At 36.2% G+C, this 21,946-nt stretch overlaps 1 protein-coding gene across 1 annotated transcript in view; it reads right to left on the reverse strand.

Moving 5' to 3' along the window:
- Nucleotides 1–2,656: 2,656 nt before the first annotated feature.
- Nucleotides 2,657–21,946, reverse strand: part of LOC141441028 (neuropeptide CCHamide-1 receptor-like) — a 279,791-nt gene continuing 260,501 nt past the window's right edge. The window contains exons 7-9 of the mRNA XM_074105647.1: nucleotides 14,541–14,678; nucleotides 12,523–12,636; nucleotides 2,657–9,909 (exon numbers count right to left, since the gene is read on the reverse strand). Of these exons, the coding sequence (XP_073961748.1) occupies nucleotides 9,849–9,909; nucleotides 12,523–12,636; nucleotides 14,541–14,678 (313 nt within the window). The 3' untranslated portion in view covers nucleotides 2,657–9,848. The remainder of the gene's footprint in view (nucleotides 9,910–12,522; nucleotides 12,637–14,540; nucleotides 14,679–21,946) is intronic.

The raw sequence follows: 21,946 nt of genomic DNA on the forward strand, positions 1-21,946 counted from the left end.
AAACATACCTAGGTAGGTATTCGTCAAAATCAATCAATATTGCTCGTGAGTCTGTGTAAAAATAACTGAAAAAATAAAGCATCATTTAAAGTGAACATGCCCGCCCAGTAATTTAATTTCTTCATTTATGATGTTGCACTCAAGGTCTCTACTACCCCAGTACAGTCACCAGCATTAATATCTGCCACAGCGGAGCGTGCAAAAATATCGGACACGTCCTTCCGGCCCTAGAAATAGAGTCGTATTTATCAGATATTTATGCACGCTTGTGTCAGATATTGGTGCTGGTGACTGTACACCGTATCATGCCATGACCGTAATAGAAACGGAATGTCAAGCGCATACTTACATGACACGCGTCGGCGACGGTTAACGGGCGAATGGGCATAGCTTTAGATGGATGAGACCAATATTTTTCAAAAATTGCAGTTACCGCTGAGTACGCTATATATATAAGTCTTCTAAGTACTAAGAGTAAGTTGGTATGACGATAAAAATGCGGGTAGTTGTGCGCCGGTGTTAGTTTCGTCGGAAGTCGCGCGAGCAGAGCGGTGGCGCGTAGTGTGCGTGTTGCGGCAGCCGCCGAGTCGCGTGCTCCTGAGAAGAAGGGCTACGAAATAGCCCGAAACATGTCGAGCTAAACTCGGTTTAAGACGTGAGTTATCCGTTACAATATCATTTAATATGAGTGAGTCTCACGGTAGTTTCATGTTCAAAATAAGTTGGTTAGGTTTTATAGATCGTATATGCAAATTCTTTAAAAATATTATTGGATATACCTAACTAGTGCTATCCACGAAGACGCGTGATTTTGTCAAAATTAGACATTAATGACATTGTAATAAGAACCACGGCAGGCGTCATCGTGAATGACTCTACCTATAACTGAATATAAAATACTATATTCTGCCACCCACCTTTACATCTTGCAATCTTGCTTATAATAACCGATAATATTGAAATACACTTAGATCACTATCGATTGTTCAAAACTATCGATAATATCGATACTGATATATACCTTCATCGTATCACCTCTTTAACTCTATACCTCATTACTCGGGTTACCGCTGTGACTTGTTATTCTGTCATTCAATTAATTCATGATTTGATATGAGTTACGAATTTATCACTGGCGACGAGATTCTATGAACCCATGAATCCATTCGATGTATCAAAGGCCCGTTGGGCGCATGCAGTGCTGCGCGGCACACTTACAAAGACGCAAAACATAATTTCAAGCCAGGCAAACTTCAACATTGATGAAATCAACGTACGTATACAATCTTTAACGGACAATTTACAAAAATTTCAAGAACTACAATCGAACATTGAATTAGAAACGGAAGAGGTGCATAATTAGACAGCAATAATATCGATACTATCTATAGTATTGCATGAAAAGAGATATCGATATTCGATACTATCGATAGGCTTTTCCGATTAAAACTATCGATTGTAAACTATCGATTTTTCGAGTACTAAGCAAGTAGTCTGGCTTATTATTCAGTGCCTAAGCATAATTTTATACGAAAGGCACGTCTAACACGATTGCTATTACGCCTATAAGGCAAAGTCTACATTAATTAGCCGCCTATCTTGAAACTCGATACATTTTAAGTAATGGGACTTTCTCGTTACCTTAAGGCCCTTTATTATGTCTATGTTCATCTACATTGGCATGGCACAGAATATGTAATATTAAGTAGATGGGCGTTTTAAAAAAAAAATACTTACACTTTTTTTTTAATTTTGGAAAAATTATAGTTTTTCTTAATCAGAATCAAGAGCACAATCTATTCCGATCGTTTAAAAAAATGTCCGCAATTTTAGGGTTCCGTAGTCAACTAGGAACCCTTAAATAGTTTCGCCATGTCTGTCCGTCTGTCTGTCTGACTGTCCGCGGGTAAGCTCAGAGACCGTTAGTACTAGAAAGCTGTAATTTGACATGAATATACATATCAGTCACGCCGACAAAGTGGTACAATAAAAAAGTAAAAAAAAATTTTTTAGGGTACCTCCCATAGACGCAAAGTGGAGGTGTTTTTTTTCTCAACTAACCATATATTGTGGGGTATCGTTGGATAGGTATTTTAAAACCATTAGGGGGTTGCTAAAACGATTTTTCAATTCAGTGATATGTTTGCAAAATATTCAAAAGTGCAAAAAAGTGGGTGGAAAAAATTCAGGATGGTAGTAAGTATATCAAACTTACAAGAAAAACTATAACGGTTAAGTTTTCTTGAGGATTATTAATAGTTTAAGAGTAAATATCAGCCTAAGGTATAAAATATGCCTAAACTTGGAATATTCCGTACAAAATACGAAATCCTTAGAAAACCTATTTTTCCGATTTTTTGAAGAAATAGCGGTTTCGGCAAAATCACCTCCAGGATCCAGGAGGAGGAAAATTAAAATGCTTATGTCCTCAAGTGAGGATTGAGGGATCCAAGAGGCTGTTATACGTCCTAACCCTATTAGGAAGTATACACATGCCTCCTCTCGGAATGAGACGACTTGGCATGCAGTTCCCACGTGGCCCCAGTGCGGATTGGGAACTTAGCACACATCATTGAATTGTTTTGCAAGTGTTTAGAGGACAGGTAGTGAGTGTGTTTTGGGAGCTGATGAAAGCAATAAAAAACTTCTATAAAATATCCGCCCGGTATCCTTTATTCATGAATAATATTTACAAAAGTTCATTTTAGTAACATTATTTTTATATATTTTTACACTTTACAAGATATGTTTATACAACCTTAAACGCTACATTTGTCACTTCGTGCTATTTTGTTTTAATGTGAAATTAATTATATTATTTATTATTAGTATCTACTATAATAATATATAACAACAAAACTTTAAGTTTATCACTTAATGCTATGGCACAGTTAGTATGTAGTCAGCGTATACGAAATGGTTATTTTCTAAGATTTAAAACCATGATAGGAATTGAAAATATTACCCGATAATTCGAAGACAAAGTTTTATGAAAAAAAAAAACATTTAATTTGGTGATGTAATGGCGCTCAAATTCGTTTTTGCTCCGAGTTAAAAAAAAGTATAAATAAACTAAAAATACAGCCCGCATATTTTCCAGGATTTTGCAGATTTTGAAATAGCAACCCTAAGTCAAAGAGCGTACATTAAACAGAGGCATTAGACGCCATAAGAGCTAAGCTTGCATGATTGATCGAGAAAGTTCTGGAAAGATTTTAACGCAACTTTGTTCCTTATTAATATATTTGCATAACGAGGCTCTTGTGACAGTTACGACGTGTATTAATTACTTTTGAATACACGTTAAATGCAGATTACAACCGAAACTTTGTAATTATAACACGTTACTTTAAATTCTGTAAGTGCAAAATTCGAACTTCATATCTTGCCGTTATTAAGTATTTTTACTTAATAACCGATAGTAATTTTTACGACAAGTGGATCACTATAGAAGCTTGGCAGGCCAACTGGTTGATAGTAAGTACCCACATTGAGTTGAATAAAGCAAAATTTTATTGTTATGCCGACATAATGATTTATCACTAGCAAAAAAATTAAATTAAAAGGAAAATCGTTCTAAATGTTTTTTCTTTTATTTATATATAAATAGTTTCATACGTACAAAAAAAACTTATAAATGAATTAAATTGCGACACAAAGCTAAACACCATGTCTTAAATTATGTACTTAGGTAAACATTATTATTTGTGCATCAAAGACAGTACATACTTCTAGTTGTCTTAGAAACTTGAAATTTGGTGTGAAGGTAGCAATTATAACACAACCAACTAGAAAAGTGTGAAAATCTTGATTTTTTGTGTGCCTGTAAATACCAAAACCAATATAATCGGACCCCACACTGCGTACGTTTGCTTAGGAGCAGGGCTCTGCTTACACTGGATGTATTAAATAACTCGGAAAAAGCTGGAAATATCATCAACACACGATTCCCGTTTACATACCTATAAATGTGTACGGAACCCTCGGTGCGCGAGTCCGACTCGCACTTGGCCGGTTTTTTTTTTAAATAACATTATTTATTTAATCGTATGGCATACATTTAAAAAAGGCTTATAATATATAGGTACATACACACACTCTTTGCAGCGCTTATACCCTCAATGTTAATTTGCAAGATGCGGACTGAAGGTCCGACATCTCTAGTCGAAATGCTCATAACATTAATTAACATAACCAGATGTAAGTAAATGTCAAATGATAATATTATGGGTACAATTATTATAACAATATTTCATTACAAAATATACCCTCCAAGTTGAACATTTCAATAAACAGTTAATTTTATTATCTTCTAAGTATATACATTGTTTTCTTTGTTAGACAAATAACCGACCGGTATAGTACAAAACAAATGAAAAATGTTACATTTCACATAGGGAATTCTAACCATTTTTAAGCATACGACACGAGAATTTTTGTGGCACCCTAACTTAATTCAGACTCTGTGTGTCCGTCTATCTGTTTGTCCGTCCATCAACTTTTCCAGACCAACGCTTGGAGGTATCAAGCTGAAATTAATATATCTGCTACCAATTGAAGCTGTAAAAAAATCAAACTTATAAATTGACGCGATCAAAAAATACATATTAGCTTCGTACATCAAAAAAAAGGTAATTCTATACAAATTAGGTTTTTTTGACAGACTAAAAATATCGCTAGATGACGTTAGTATTGTGAGGTACCTACGTTTGACATTAAATGTCAAATTTATCGTCGTAAGAGTGTATGTTCTCTCGCGATTAGGATTTATAACAAATTACCAATAGAATTTAAACTATTACCAATACCACTTCTGAGACGTAAATTATTAACCCTGCTTATGAATAAATGCTATTATTCTGTTCTCGAATATTTAAATGATGACCTAAATTGTTTGTAATTGTCTTTGTCTAATTTGTTTTTTTTTTTCTCGTATACCTATCTAATTTAATGTTCAATATATAAATATAATAGGTTAAGATCTGGCTTAATAGCCAATGTTTTTGTACGCCAACTGGCAAAACATAGTGCAACACGAAAAAATGTAACATCTCTGTATTTATGCGGCCATCACCTATGTTTCACAAATAAAACACTTTTGACTTTTGACTTTGACTTTGAGCGTCGCGCTCGTGATTGGTTAAATATCTAAATGAGCCAATCGCAAGCAAGACTGAAATGGCAAACCAACGGACCTCACGAGCTCACGATACTAACGCCATCTAGCGATATTTCGCTTGTCGCAATGATGCTGTAACCGAAAAACCTAGGGCACTTCCGGTTGTCCTAGAAACTTGAAAGATATGAAGTTAGCTGATATAGCACAAGAAATGAAAAAATAATAAAAAATGTATGTAATGTAATTTACCACGAGCTTTGCGGTGAAGGAAAACATCGTGAGGAAACCTGCACAAATCTGCTAAGCAATTCAATGGTGTGTGTGAAGTTCCCAATCCGCACTGGGCCCGAGTGAGAACTATGGCCCAAGCCCTCTTGTTCTGAGAGGAGGCCTGTGCCCAGCAGTGGGACGTATATAGGCTGGGGGGGATGATGTATGTCGGTCTGTCTATGTCAGTAACTATGAAGTCCTAACACTAAGCTAACACTAGATATTCATAGATACCTAAAAATTTGCACGGAACTCTCAGTGCGCGATTTACTCGCACTTGGCCGGTTTACTTATGTAATTAATCACACCATTTGCTTGTTTTCGGTTACAACCAAAATAAATTAAAATGTTATTAAATAATCATAATACTTAATTACTGAGCGGCAAAAATCTGGATATCTCTTGTCCGGGTGAGCAGGTTAGTTCCAATGGAGTGCCGAAAAAAGTTTCTCGATGAGGGCTACGGCATAGATGTCGCTAGCGTCACTGCTTAAGTGACTTAGTAAGAAACAAACAAGCTGAGATATGAGGTGCATAGGGGAAATTCGTGTCGGTACCGTTGACCATCAGTGGTGTAGCGGTATAGCACGCGGTACGGATTACCGAGGACCTGGGTTCGATTCCCAGTGATGGTCTTATTTTTCTGTTTTTTCTGTGCATCTTTATTTCAGTTTGTATTTTCAATTTAGGTTTTACGGGATGACCGTAAAAGTAAAAATTTAGAATTGAAATAAAAAATACAAAAATATTCCAAAAAAACAATCTTAAAAATCTGGCCCTCAAATGTATGCAGTAAAAGGTAATTTTGTATGTAGAGTTGGCCAAATTTTGTGCAGTGGCATATTTTAACAAATTAAATCAGACATTAATTCACTACGTGCCATAAACAATCTTTAGATTAGATAAAAATACAATTATCTTATTTTATATTTATATTAATTTATATTAACTTTGCATGAGTTATCAACATTTACATTTTTTTTTTATATTTCGCTTCTATTCGAAGAACTTAATACAGTAAGGCTACTACGAAACTCGAAACTAGAAGTTCGTATCGTACCGTCCCACTCGCTCTCGTATTAAATAGTATAAGTGTCGGTTATCTATTGTTTGCCCGAAATTTATATGCCATAATTTCATTTGCCCGAAGTTCATATGCCCGAAACTTCATTTGCCCGAATGTTTCGTTTACTAGAAAATTTATTTGATATATTCTTATTTTCCCGAAAATTAGATGACATAATGATTCGAATGCAATACGTATTGTTTTCCATATTATTAAGTGCAATGATATTATTTAATAGAATATTCAAACGCCATACTAAATAGTGTTTATTTTCATTATGATTGATTAAAATTACTTTTTTTTCTATTACTAATCTATCTATTATCTTCATTATCCGGGCTGCTATAAAAAAATACCTAACATCTTCTTAACCTAACCTATCCGAGTCGCTTCGGCTACGAACCGTCTTGCTCGCTCGCTCAAATCAAAAGTCGCGATTCTAACCTAACCTAATGTATGTGATAAAAAAAATCCTAATTCAAAGGCTTGTTTGACGTATGGGCTTTATCAGTATTAAAGTGTCGATACTCACCATTTACATGGATGGCAAATGATATTATGGCATGTGATACTTATGTCTTTTAAGATTATGAAAAATGAAATTATTGAAATTAATATTATGGGAAACAAAGATTCTGTCATTTGATTAATATGGTAAACAATGAGTAGTGAAAATGAATTTATAAGAAACAATATTAAGGCGGTTGAATATTATAGCACATGAAATTCGGGCAAATGAAATTCGGTCAAGTGAAGGTATACCTACCATAAGTGTCAGAGGGACCGCACGACACGAACTTCGAGTTTCGAGTTTCGTAGTAGCCCTGCAGATGTAGTGAAGCTTTGGTTCCGTATTTTGTCATAAAAGTTCGTACCTATTTATCTTACTTCCTCAATTAGCTTACCTACTAAAGTTTACTAATGCCAATTGAAAAAGTAAGACAAATAGGTACTAATCCAACAAAAAACGATGGAAAATCACTATATCTGTATCTCAAAAGAGCACGCCTCGAAAAATATCCAAGTTGTCATCGCATAGAGGCGATTATCGACTATACAAAATACAATGTTAGGTATATATACAAAAGCAATGGAATTTGTCGATTTATTAATATTATTACAGTAAGTGGCCGTTCTTATTATAATTATAGTATATTATATACTTACCTGCATATTCATTGGTCAAGGTATAATGATACATCTTGGTAAGTTATGTGATGCGAAGTGCGTTTAGTTTTACACACGTTTTGAATGGTTTTTGTATTACAGATGATTAGCTTGCGATATGTCTACCATGCGCTAGATATACAGTGTAGCCTCAGGAGTCTCTTGGCCACTATTGCCAGCTAACATGTATTCGCTAGCTATAAAAGAAGACATGCTGGAATGTAATACATTTCAAAACCTTTACATGGGTTAACTATACGAATATTCCTACGTACCATCTTCTGAAACATATCGAATTTATTTTAAAACACCCCTTACCAACTCCATGTTATACGAACAAAGGACTTAGTGAAATCGTCTATTAAATAAAACCATAAACTTCCAATCACAATGCCCTTTACTTCATCGAGCCCTAATAAGGGCTTAAATTAATTTGCGTTCGAATAATGCTCTTGTAGTAACTAAGTAGATATAATCATAATAAGCTGTCAAATGCCTTTAGCGATCTGAGAGATTCAGATAGTTTATCTTGATTCCTCTTAGTCAATAATTAGATAGATGGTAATGAGCTATTGGTACCATTAATCCCTTTACTACATGCGATTGGCGGAGCGATGATCGTTTTCTTTGTTCATTGCGTGTGTTGATATGTTACCATTATGTGGCAAGTGTTTTGGCCTACGAACATATATGTCGCTCACGCGTAGTTGTGGGCGAGTGTATTTATAAGGTACTTAGTTCATATGAAGCAAAAGATCAGTTATTAACAAAATGTTATGTTATTATGTATGTCAAACTATAAGACCAAAAAAGTGCAAAACCACATGCGTCGTTATTTCATTTAGTATACCTCGTGGTTGTTTAAGAGAGCAAAAAATCTGTAGGCAAAAATCCAGCGAATTTTCCTACGTTGCCTGATGGATTTTTGGGGCACTTTTTGATTCATTTCACGCTTCCGGTCTGCTAGCGTCCGATATTGCTTGTTTGGTATTTATTGGTACTAAAATCAAGAGCTATTGAAAAATTCTTCCGAGTTTTAGCTAAAAAATATATTACCTTTATTTAAGGGCTACTTTGATTGCCATGATAAACTGTCGTCTTGAATCCAACCAACCAACCAATCCACTGATTATAATCTGTTATTCATTATTTTCCTTTTGAGTAACTAATATACACACATAAATAGTTTGCTATAAGATGGCCAGTTTTACCAAATAAAATGGTGCTCGATAAATTTTGCAACGTACCTAAGTACCTAAGTACTAAGAGCAGAAAGGAGATGGGAATAATAGTTCATTCTAGTACTAGTCAGGAACTAATTAGTTTCAGGGCTTAGTGCATGGAGTAGGTACCTACAAATAAGCCTATGCAGTAGAAAACGATAGAAAACATTGCTACGATTATTTATTACTAGCTTTTTCCCGCGGCTTCGCCCGCGCGGAATTTGGCTATCGCGCGCTGTTCCCTCGGGAACTGTGCATTTTCCCGGGATAAAAAGTAGCCTATGTCACTCTCAGGCCCATAAACTATCTCTATGGCAAAAATCACGTCGATCCGTCGCTCCGAGCGAGCTTTTTTGACTTACTATGCAGCGTTGCATGCAATACTTTTGTACGGCTAAGTACTTAGAACTAAAATACAAAATAGGAGAAAAAATAAACTGAACTTTTTGCTGGCCATCCATGACAATGCTTCAGCTGTTCATTGCTCCCTCAACACATTCATCGTCTAGCGTTTTATACAACGCACGCATTGTATTACAAAACCGCCCAACGCTTCGCTTTTCACACTAGGGCGGACCTAATCAATTACAAAACATGTTATATCACTATCTGTAATAAAACAAAAACATCGCGTATCTTACACAAGACTGGCCCTAATACTACGACTACGAAGTGCCAAATTCGAACTTTTTTCTCTCTTGCCATCCCGCTGACGCTAATATTATTTAATACGAGAGCGAGAGGGACGGTACGATACGAACTTCAAATTTCGTAGTAGCCCTGTATTTCATTAAAAACTTTATCTCGACCGTCTAAAGCTATCGGCAGGTAGATAGAAACTCTCGGTGCTGCTTTTCGCGTCGACGTTAGTTTCCGCGTGTTTGCCTCCGTTCTCGTTCTCGCAGCACTTGGGGAACGGCGCCAGGCTGTCGTTCTTGAAATAGTTCCTTAAGTTCTCCTTGCTTCGCTCGTTGTTGTTGGCCGGTAAGCGGCCGTTCCTTCCTCAGAGTTTCGAGGAACCGTTGCTGATGAGACGGATGCTGCTGTCACGGCCGACGCTTGTCCTAGGACAGAAAATATAAGTTGTAAAAAAAACCGGCCAACCGGACACGCCTAAAATAGGGTTCCGTAGCCATTAAGAAAAAAATAAGTAATATTTTTCTAAGGATTTCGTATTTTTAACCGACTTCATATACGGAATCTTCCAAGTTTACCAAGGTTACTAATAATTCTCAAGAAAACTTAGCCGTTATATGTAGTTTTCCTTGAAAGTTTGATATACTTACTACCATTCTCAATTTTTTCAAATTTTTCCACCCACCGGTTTAGATTTCAGACTTGGGGGGCGCTCGATTTTAATGAAAATTTGCACTTCAAAGTTGAATATTTTGCAAACAAATCACTGAATCGAAAAATCGTTATAGCAACCCCCTAATGATTTTAAAAGACCTATCCAACGATACCCCACACTACAAGCTTGGATGAGAAAAAAACACCCCCACTTTACGTCCATGGGAGATACCCTAAAAATTTTTTTTTTAAATTTTTAGTGTATTATTTTGTCGGCATAGTTTACATACATATTCGTGCAAAGTTACAGCTTTTTAGCATTGATCCCTGAGCAAAGCCGCGGACGGACAGATAGACAGACAGACAGACATGGCGAAACTATAAGGGTTCCGTTTTTGCCATTTTGGCTCCGGAACCCTAAAAAGCACGTTTCATCATCATCATCAATCAAACTTCAGCGAGACTGAGTCATAGTCCAAGTCTCACGTTTGGTATTTTAAAAAAAAGGAGACCATAAAGAACCCGTGTGTCAGTAGTAGATAGGTATCTATTTGTCATTATTGTATTGTTAACTCGACTTAAATACCGGGTGTGGCCTGTAATATGAGCAAATAATTAAAACATAGATCATACTCCTCAAACTGAACAACATTAGTTCAGCGACTTTTAAAAAATAATTCGTTTTTTAATTTTTATTACACTTTTTAAGTTTATCCGAAGAAGCAATGTTTTAAAGCAAAATGCTTGATGTTTGTAGCGTGACAGGCAACGTCAGTTGTGTTCTGGCGTACATTGATAGCAGTATTTAATTTGTATAATAAGGGCAAATTCAAACTGCATTATTTTTAAAAGTCGCTGAACTAATGTTGTTCAGTTTGACGAGGACGATCTACGTTTTAATTTTTTGCTCGTATTACAGGCCACACCCGGTATACGTACCTACCTTCTACCTTAATTATCAAAAGGAAATGTTTCGTTTACGAAAGCAGTCTCTTGTCGTTAAGAAACCTGCTATTTGGGATCCGTCGGGATCTTAAATTATGCTTATTCGGAGCTCCGTAAACTAATTCAAACTTTGAAAATTAATATTCAAAGAAGCAGCAATTTGAATACAGCTTTTCGTTCATTGACATGAAATTCCTTTTTCACCTCAGCACCTCAAACAGGCAGGTTTTGCTATGAGAAATCAGTGAGCAAAATCGCATTTTGCTCACTCCGTGAGACAAAGTAACTTTTTAATTATTTTTTTTAAATGCTGAGTACAGTGTTGGGTCTACTTACTGAATTCCAAATATTTGAACTTTACTTTGATCTGTCATTTCACTTCAACTCGAAAAAAGCAAGAGATAGGATCAAATTTGTCGATTACAAACTTAAATTAAATTTTTGGTATTAAAAATATATCGAAATATTTCCAAAATGTAAATTTTCCCGATCTTTTAATAAAGTATGCAACCTCGTTGCACGAAAGCCGCTTCTCTTGTTTTTTTTTTTATAAAAGAATTCCGTATACTGCCTCTACATTATAATTATTATTTGTTAAATTTAATGATTTTTTAACAAATCTATTTATGTTTATGTAATATAAATCTTAATAAAATCATATTAAAAGGTTTAATTATTCAACCTTTTCAATTACCCCGAGATGAGGCTTTTTGCAGTATTAAAAAATAAGTGTGACATTAGTACAAGAAGTTAAGATTGCATGTTATGAGTATGCGATTTGTATTGTAGCTACTGGACTCTTTTTATGGTTTTAAATGTAATTATTATATTTGATAATAATCGGATCCTATTTTAAAAAAATGTGTTTGTTTTGTAAACAGGTAGGTATATGTGGTTTTATTCTTATGTTACATTTAAATTATGTTCTCGCTGCTGAGGTGAAAAATTGTATGTGTCACACGAGACCAAAGTTTTTTTGCATCTCGTGTATTTAAATCCCTTGCTGATCTCAGGATTCTAACCTAGAATCACTCGCTAACGCTCGTGATTCAATTATAGAATCCTTCGCTTACTCGGGATTCAAACTCAACACTCGCAACAAAAAACTACTTTGCTCTCTTGTTGCACAAATAACTATTGTTTGTTTATAAGCCTCTAAATTGTATTAAGAAACCACAAAGTCCTATTTTTTGTTCGAAAACTTTCCGTAATGATGTTTTAGAGTTGGGAAAGGCGTTTTTGAAAAACGTATGACACGGATTTATGGAGGTGGTAGATTTTATATTCAAAATTACTTCGCTCACCCGCGACCTTATGAAAGCTATGTCTATGCAAGAAATGTGTGTTCATGCAGTTTCTATACCTCCACTCTGTAAGAACACACACAAATTCGAAGTGTGTTTGAAAATAAGGTCATATAATGAAATGGTTCTAATACTCACGTCCTAGGCACCATACTGATATTGGTTTTCCTGCTGGAGGTGATTCTTCTGGACGTGGATAAAGAGATGGACCCTCGAGGACCACGAGCCGGACCACCGCGGCAGAGCAGGTATCTAAAACAAATTGACATTAATATAAAAGCAGCTATGTGTAGGATTTTTCTTAAGATGTTTTCCAAAGTAAATTTCCTTTAAAAATTGTGTATAAAATTTCTAAACCGCACTGGTCACGCATGGACATTACAGCCTAAGTCGTCTCATTTTGGGAAGAGGCTTGTGCCCAACAATGGGAAGCGTGTAGGCCGGAGATGAAGATATCTTAAATGGCCCGATACTGCGTATATTTTGCTTAGAACTTTGCTAAATAACACTGGATAACAAGGATAGATAGTTATACGTTTTTTTTAATTCTTTTATTTCGTTCCACATAACTATATCACTTCGTTCGCCTAATACGTTATAACAACAATAATAATAATGTTTATTTGTATTTACTATTGCAATATAAGACGTCTTATCTTGCCAGTATCTTCATTCGCACACAATGCAAGGAAGGATTACAGTTAATTCTGGGCTTCCAAAGCATAATATTGTGTGGGTATAGTTACTATAGTAACGAATAGATACGTACACAATACGAGTACACACGTACATATATATAATTAGTACTATTGTACCATACGTCGAAGAATATGCATTAAGCCATCTTGAATATATCGCATACCTTATTTAGGAAAGGAGAAACGTTCAACTTTATTTTTGTAGCATAGGTTCTGGATAATGCTTAAACCACTCTCAAGCTTAACCCATTTCCTCTGAAACTTACATTTTATGACACACTAACAGAAATAATGGGTACTTTGTAGTCAACTTTATCCAACTTGCCGCACTCTGTGAACTTGCTTCTGACAGCAACTTTTCACGCTAAAACAGTACTTTACTGCATTAGAATAAAGTCGGAGCTTCCACAGCCTAGATTAACATCTATCAGATTCACGAAGAGCTCTCTGATGGCATAAAAAGCACTTGTATACGATATATCCTGTATTCTCGCTCAAAAATAAACCCAATAATAATGGTAGAAGGTGCGCGATTGTATGTTCTGCCATGAGGGAAGATTGATGTGTCTGTGAGAAGCTCTAGTGTTGGTTAATTCTCATGTGAGAGATTGTGTTGAGATAAATTAGGTAATAAGAAACATTTTTACTCCGTAATGGACATACGTGTACTGATTACCGAGTAATTATTTGTATCTAGGTAAGTACCTACATACCTAATCCTACTTATTGTTATAAATGCGAAAGCTGGTGAGTATTGCGTAATTTAAATGCTTGCGTGTACCTATTTGTTTCTCTTTAAAAATAAAACAGTTTACCAGTACAATAGTAGGTACAATACAATGACTCTATTATTGTACACCAACAATAATTAAGCAATACAAGAAGCAGGTCCACAGAGAGAAAAGGAGAAATTTGATTGAAATTTGGTGTAGATTGCCTAACATCTTGAATAGCACATTGTCTACATTTCAATCTCTAGATTAATACGGTATATATTGGGATACAATTCCAACGGCTTGGAATTAGTTACATGAAATTTTTTGCGGGTAAATTTCTTTGGAAATCTCAACAATTAAAAATAAAGAGAAAAAATAAATAAAAACTAGTTTGAAATCGGAAAATACGCGAAGGCACGACGGGCACTGCTTGGTTCACCCGTTCTTAAAGTTCCTCACATGGGTGTATCTGGCCTTATGCATGTTTTTTTTTGGTCTGAGTCACCTGAAGGGCCAAAGACATTTGATTTTGTTTACTTGTTTTAAGTTTCTGAATGGTATAACATTCAGACCTCATATAAGAGGTGCTTTATGAGAAGATGGGGGCATTGCAGTCTGGTAAAATCAATTATGGCCGACTGGGAAGGTAGGTCCCAGACAGTACCGGACTCCTACCGCCTAAACACCTCAACTCCTCGGAGATATTATATATATAGTATTATGGATGTTGAACGTAATGTACCTGTTGAAGTGCTTCCTGAAGATACCGCTAGTGCAGTAAAGGGCGATGGGGTTGACGCAGCTGTTCAGGAAGGAGAAGCAGAAGCCAATGATGCGGAGGGCGTGCCACCACCCGTTGTAATCCATTTGGGCAGTCGGACTGCAAACAAACATTTTACAGAGACGGAAGAATAATTTTAATAAATCACTAGCTCTCTACCCCGTGGGAATTTTGAAAATGCCCTTCTTAATGCACCTGTATGATCGATCGTGCCAAGTTTCAATATATGCCAACCGGATAGCCAAGTGGTTAGAGAACCTAATTATGAACTTTGTAGGTCCCGGGTTCGATCCACGGTCGGGGCAGATATTTGTATTAAGGGGGGTTGCTCTTCCATACAAACCTACGGACACCCCGCATAGCTTCCACGGACATGTTTTCTTAGAGGATTTTTTGAGAATAGTAAATTATGGATATGCTCTTCCAGCAAAATCCAAAAAAAAGTAACTTTATTGCATCAAAAGTGCAGCGTGATGCAGTAAATTTTGATGCATTTTACCATTGTATGAGTACAACTGACAGTGTTCGCAGCGAGCATGTAGTGACATCTTATATGGGTGCGTGAGTCAATGTCACAAAATCAAACTATTGTAAATAGGTATCGACTATTTCGTGTGGTCACGTGACCATCACCTTTGGCTCAGATAATACGACAACTAAATGAAGAAAGCATGAGATCACTGAGAGATCAAGTTCAAGTTTCTGAGTCTAGTATTTACTTTTTTTGTTTTTAAATCTGTTATTTTCGGAAGTTGAAACGCCTAAACTATTATTTCTGATTAATGCAAGGACGCAAACTATAAGTAAGACGAAAAATAGGTAAGTTACTTTTAAAATTGTCATTTAAAATAATAATTATTTAAGTAACAGAACCAGTCCTCGGCAAAAATTATAACATTGCATACTTTACATACATTATAATGCGGTGCTTCGATCTAGGACAAGTGGTTTAAATTCAACTTACAAATTCTGAACAGATATTAGTTATTTACTCTTACGTAGACAGTAGCGCCACTAATTTATATAAAGCATATTTATTCTCACAATAAAAGGTGCTAGGTGTAATCACTAAACTAATTAGTTAAAAAATAAGGTCTACATTCAACATACATTGCATGTGTATGTATGAATATCAAGTTTTACAGTGAGGCTCAAATAAATTCCTACATATCACGGCATTTTTACGGCCGCTAAATCTAGGCTCGGTGAATAAAAAGGTTTTCACAATCGAAGTAGTTTTCGTACCTTTTTTATTATTATAACTGGCTAGATAAGTAAAATTTAAACGTCATTATAATACATTTTTGTCACAACGTCAAGTCAATGAGATTGATATTCAAAAGCAATTATGTTTGAATAATTATGGTTTGAACACAAATCAAGAAGTCAAAAAGTTGGCGGACGAGAGGAAATTAGCAAGAGTGCAACTCTTAAACTATTTATGTATGTACGATTTGATGATGAAAAAATTGGATACACGGGTATGTTAATTTTATCATTTTTGTCAGAAACATTAATATTTGTTACAAGAACACCAGAGGCAGGGCTGTAAGAATTTCATTCCTACTGGGTGGCCAAAGTATGGCTTATCGTGTGTACCAAACTTGTGGTCTGCAGCAACCTACTACGAAAACATACCAAATTTCCCTAACTCTTAGTAGCGTCGTGAACATTTTCACTCCATAGAAGTAAGTCGCTTCCCACCGTCTGTCTGCATATGTACGAGTATGTATAGTATGTACTCTATTATGAAGTGATTCAAGATTTTTTATTTTATTTATAAGTGTGAGAAACGGCAGGGGTTATGGTTTTGGAGCGTATGTATGGGCATTTCTTTCGCATGCTATGCAACAAGGCCTTGATGCATCTTAACAAACGACAAGAGCAGAGACAAGAAAATAAGTCTTTGTTAGGAGTGACACAGGTTGTTAATTTTATGCGTATGTGAGTCTGTCTGTGTATCTTTCCGTCGGCCCATCCGTCCGTCCGTCTGTCGATCCGTCCATCTGTCTGTCCGTCTGTGTTTTGAAGTGAACACTACATCATTCTCCAGTGATGACATATGGATCCGAGATGTGGTGCTTTACTTTAGGCCTTATAAATAGGCTCAGAGTTGCTCAGCGAGCTATGGAGAGAGCTATGCTTGGGGTTTCTCTACGGGACCGAATCAGAAATGAGGAGATACGTAGAAGAACAAGGGTCACCGACATAGCCAAGCGAATCAGCTCGTTGAAGTGGCAATGGGCGGGCCATATAGCACGGAGAGCGGATGGCCGTTGGGGCCGAAAAGTTCTCGAGTGGAGGCCGCGGATCGGCAAGCGCAGCGTAGGACGTCCACCAACAAGATGGACGGATGACCTGGTTAAAGCCGCAGGTTCACGGTGGATGCAGGCCGCTGCCAGCCGAAGCAACTGGAGGTCTGTGGGGGAGGCCTATGTCCAACAGTGGACGTCCTACGGCTGAGATGATGATGATGATGATGATGGTGAATAAAGTTGTACCAACTGTACTTTAGACGAAAACTTTACTACGACCTTTAAAATTTATAAGTATTTTATTGATAATTAGAAGCAGAGTCTTGGGAAATAGCTCATGTTAGGAGATAGAGAGATCAGAAGAGGTATCGTTAGATTTGTCTCTGTTAGGAGTGACACAGGTTGTTAATTTTATGCGTACATGTCTTTCCGTCGGCTCATCCGTCCGTCCGTCTGTTGATCTGTCCATCTGTCTGTCCGTCTGTCTGTCTGTTTGTGTTTCGAAGTGAACACTAAATTCATTGTCCTATTTTTTTAATGATTGTTTACCAACGCACACACCAAACCTTTTATCCTAAAAAGCTGAAATTTAAGATAAGGAAAAAATGGGATTTATTATGTACCTACATAAAATTCTACTGGTTCGTAACTATTATTTAGTTTTTAGGGTTCCGTACCTAAAAAGTGCCATCGGAACCCTATTGCTGAGACTCCGCTGTCTGTCTGTCTGTCTGTCCGTCCGTCTGTCACAGGGCTCTATCTCTTGAGTCGTAATAGTTAGACACTTGAATTTTTTACAGATTATGTATTACTGTGGCCGCTATAACAACAAATACTCAAACCAGAATAAAATAAATATTTAAGGGTGGCTCCCATACAACAAACGTGATTGTTTTACCGTTTTTTGCATGATGTTAATAACGGCAACAGGTAGACGCTTGAAATATTCACAGAATATTTAGATGTATAATTACTTTAAAAATAAATAAATAAATTAAAATAAAACAAATATTTAAGGGGGGCTTCCATACAAAAAACTTGTTTTTCTGGCCGTTTTTTTTTTTGCTAATGTCTAATGTTGTATAGATAATGGTACGGAACACTTCGTGCGCGAATCCGACTCGCACTTGGCCAGTTTATTTTTAATACCCAGGGTAGGTATCATAGTATTCAATGTTATATATTTAATTTTACAACTCTATCTCCATATCACTAATCTCTGTAAATTTGACATGCAGGCAGAAAGGAATAGCAAAAATCTAAATTTAATATCAGGATATTTTGAAAAAGATAAGTATTGTTCACAAACCGATCTTAATGACGATGATGATGGTGATGATGATAGTCGTATGTCATCGCTGCCGAATTCTAACTTTATTCAATGAAAGACATGGAGAAACTTTGTCACAAAGACTTAGTTCAGATAATTTGATATTACGCTGTCCGTCCGTCTATTTCTATAGGATTACTTAAAACTGAAGCAAACTGAAGTGGCAGTGGGCCGGCCATATCAGCCGAAGAACCGATAACTGCTAGGGTAAACGAGTATAAGCCTAGCGTGGCGTGGGACGCCCTCAGACTAGGTGGAGTGATGATTTTCACTGGGTAGCTGACAGTAACTGGATGAGAGTGGCCGAGGGTCGTGCTCAGTGGCGTGCAATTGGAGACGCCTATGTCCAGTAGTGGGCTAAGATAGGCCGATGATGATGATGATGATGATGACTTAAAATAAGAATAATCCCACTCATATTATAAATGCGAAAGTTTGTTAGTCTGTTTGTTTATTTCTTTATTACCTTTTCACGTCTAAATCGTTGAACCGATTAGGATGAAATTTGGGATACAGATAGTTTGAGCCCCGTAGAAAAACATAGGGTAGTTTTTTTTTAATCGCATAATTCCCGCGGAATAGCTATAAAATAATTCTACGCGGACAGAGTTGCGTGCAACAGTATGTACATTAGGGAATTTACCTACTGATAGTCTGATTTTCGTCCTTATGCTGTAACTAAAAGGCATCGGTCAATTTTATTCGTCCACCTAGGTATCCTATAGTCTGTCTGCTAATACTATTTCTGTATTTATTAATGCACAATTCCTTTCAGATTCAATGCTCACTAACTGCATATAACTTTGCCTGGAATCATTATATTGCTGAAGTAGCCTAGGTGCTGTCATGCAATATTCAAGGTGAAGAAAAGAAGAAACGTTTAATGTTGATATGCAAAAAATTAAGGAATATCTGACTGATTAGCTATGTTTGATTTATTTATTAACGCTGTGTTAAAAAGTTTGTTCTAAATAAATATGATGTACACAACAAAATAGTCTTCGTAGGCATTTTCTTTTAGCGTTCCGTGGGTGGAAATTTTAGTGGAGCTTCTAAAAACAAGAATAGCAACAGGTATGTAGTTTTTATTTGTTGAATGAAACTACAGTAATTTCAGATGATGAGATAATAGGGGTACATATATATAAAGTACTATAAGACCGTACAACTTTGACCTTTGAGATAACTTTGCCCAAGTTGTAATTTTTTTAAAATATCTGAAATAAAACAAAATTGACTGATTTGTGACCACTTTGTGACATGCACATTTCTAAATCATTTTTGTATATTTTTTTCCCTGTTGTCACGAATAAATCTTTTCTTTTCCCTCGATATTGGAATATTTCTTTATTCCTGACGGGAGTTACTTCTCCTTTTTAGGGTTCCGTACCCAAAGGGTGCCAACGGGACCCTATTGCTGAGACTCTGCTGTCTGTCTGTGTCTGTCTGTCTGTCTGTCTTCTACTGGTTCGTAACTATTATTTAGTTTTTAAGGTTAGGCCAACGGGACCCTATTGCTGAGACTCTGCTGTTTGTCTGTCTGTCTGTCCATCCGTCTGTCACAGGGCTTTATCTCTTGAGCTGTAATAGCTACCCGTGTGATGTCGGGTTAGAATTAGACCTCTCCATTTCTTCCGTGGATGTCGTAAGAGGCGACTGAGGACCGTAGGCCACAGGCTAGCAACCTGTCACTATTGTACTGTTTTTGTCAAACTTAAAACCTAAAATTGCTAAAAGTGGCTCCGAAGCTGTAACGTTTCGTGTGCTTTGCCTACCCCATTTAGGCATACATGTTTGTGTGTGCTAGACACTTGAAATGTTGACAGATTATGTAGGTATTACTGTGGCCTCCATAACAACAAATACTAATAATAAAGTAATTAAAATTAAAAAATAAATGGAGTTGTCATACAAGAAACGTGTTTTTTTTTCAGCGTTTTTTGGTTACTAGGCGTTGCTAAAACTTATTTTATTAGTGAACTGTTTTAAAAACATTGTACTTACGGATCCCTTCGTATGTACGAGTCCGACTCGAACTTGACCTTTTTTATCCTGCCAAGGCCTTTTTGTTACAGCTTATATTTAACTCCGCGGGCAAAATAAATATAAAGGGCAAAATTGGACGGTTTTATGGTACTAAAAAAATAGTCTTCTATTTATAACAGAAAAGGAACGACCAATAATTGAAGGATTTTAAATTGTGTTTATGTATGTAACTTGAATTTTAGTTTGCAGATAGCTCTTATGGCACGAAGAGTAGAAAAATCAAAAAATCGCCGGTTACGTTTAAGTTATGAAGAAATATAAATTTCATTTCATAGTATGTACCACACAAGTATATATCATAATCAACTTCGTGCCTTACTTCCTGGCGGTGACATATTGTCACATGGAATTCAAACTAACATCAAAAAAATGTACGAAGAATTTACGAATTTGTGCGCTAGTTTCAAAAAAATTACTACCCGTAATAATCACGGGACAATTCACACCAATTGACCTAGTCCCAAAGTAAGCTTAGCAAAGCTTGTGTTATGGGTACTAAGCAACGGATAAATATAATTATATAGATAGATACATACTTAAATACATATTAAATACCCAAGACCCGAGAACCAACATTCGTATTTTTCATACAAATATCTGCTCCGACACGGGAATCGAACCCGGGACCTCAAGCTTCGTAGTCAGGTTCTCTAACCACTAGGCCATCTGGTCGTCAAATAGTACTACTAACCACTACTAATAATAGTACTACCCGTAATAGTAGTACACCGGTAGTAATAAAGATACTTTCTGGCGGGCGCTATCTATTTTACTATGAAGCAGTCGAATTTTTTATGAGAAAAAAATCGGAATCCCAATAGGCACCTTGTATAAGCGCTTCAGAACCTGCACGTTCATTTTTCATTTTTTTTAACTATAGCGTACAATTTCGTTCATTTTTTCTGATTTACAAGAAATTTGAAAAGTCGACTGCTTCATAGTGAAAAAGATAGCCCCCGCCAGAAAGTACTTCAAACTAGTAGATTTTTTTTTAGTTTTTTTTATAGTCGGTTCCATTTTTTGTTAAAAAATTTTTCATGTACCTACATTTTTTGATGTGAGTGAATTCCATGCGACACCATGTCACCGCCAGGAAGTATGACACTCAACTTCAAAGCTGTCTCACCCTGGAGATCGCATAGATCGATATTTACTTGACATCTTATTCCGAAACTTATTTATTGTTTTGTCACTAGTAACGTGCTAGCGCAAGTCTTTTCGCGATAGTTTTAATCTTCTTCTGCGTGAAACATAAACATGTAGTAGAAAAATAGTAGAATTATTATACGTTCAATTTTTTTAACAAACGAGTTAGTGTTATGCTCTATGTCACAGGATGACTAAGACTATCGACATCGATAATAATATCACTCATGTTTAGACTTTGCTCACGTCTAGCTTTAGAGACATTCTTGACTGAGCCGGCCGCGATTTAACTGTAGTAGGTAGTATGGCGTTCTTTTTCGAGTGTCATTGCTACTGAACTGTCAGGTTGCCTTACTGAAGAAAAGGAAACTCGTGTAAAATGACAATCTCGCATACAGATACCCAGAATCAAGAACCAAAATCAGAAGAATTGTATATGTTCATATATTGATAAATTTTTATTGTGAGCTTACTTTTTTTTAATTATGTGTAACTATTATTACAAATTATATATTTTTAAGCTTCTGGTACCTTGACTTTTGTATTTAGGACTATTGCATGGTAGGTGCACGCGGCTAGTAGCTAGTTTT

The sequence above is a fragment of the Choristoneura fumiferana genome, chromosome 23 (genome assembly GCF_025370935.1).
Source record: "Choristoneura fumiferana chromosome 23, NRCan_CFum_1, whole genome shotgun sequence".
Lineage (NCBI taxonomy): Eukaryota > Metazoa > Arthropoda > Insecta > Lepidoptera > Tortricidae > Choristoneura > Choristoneura fumiferana.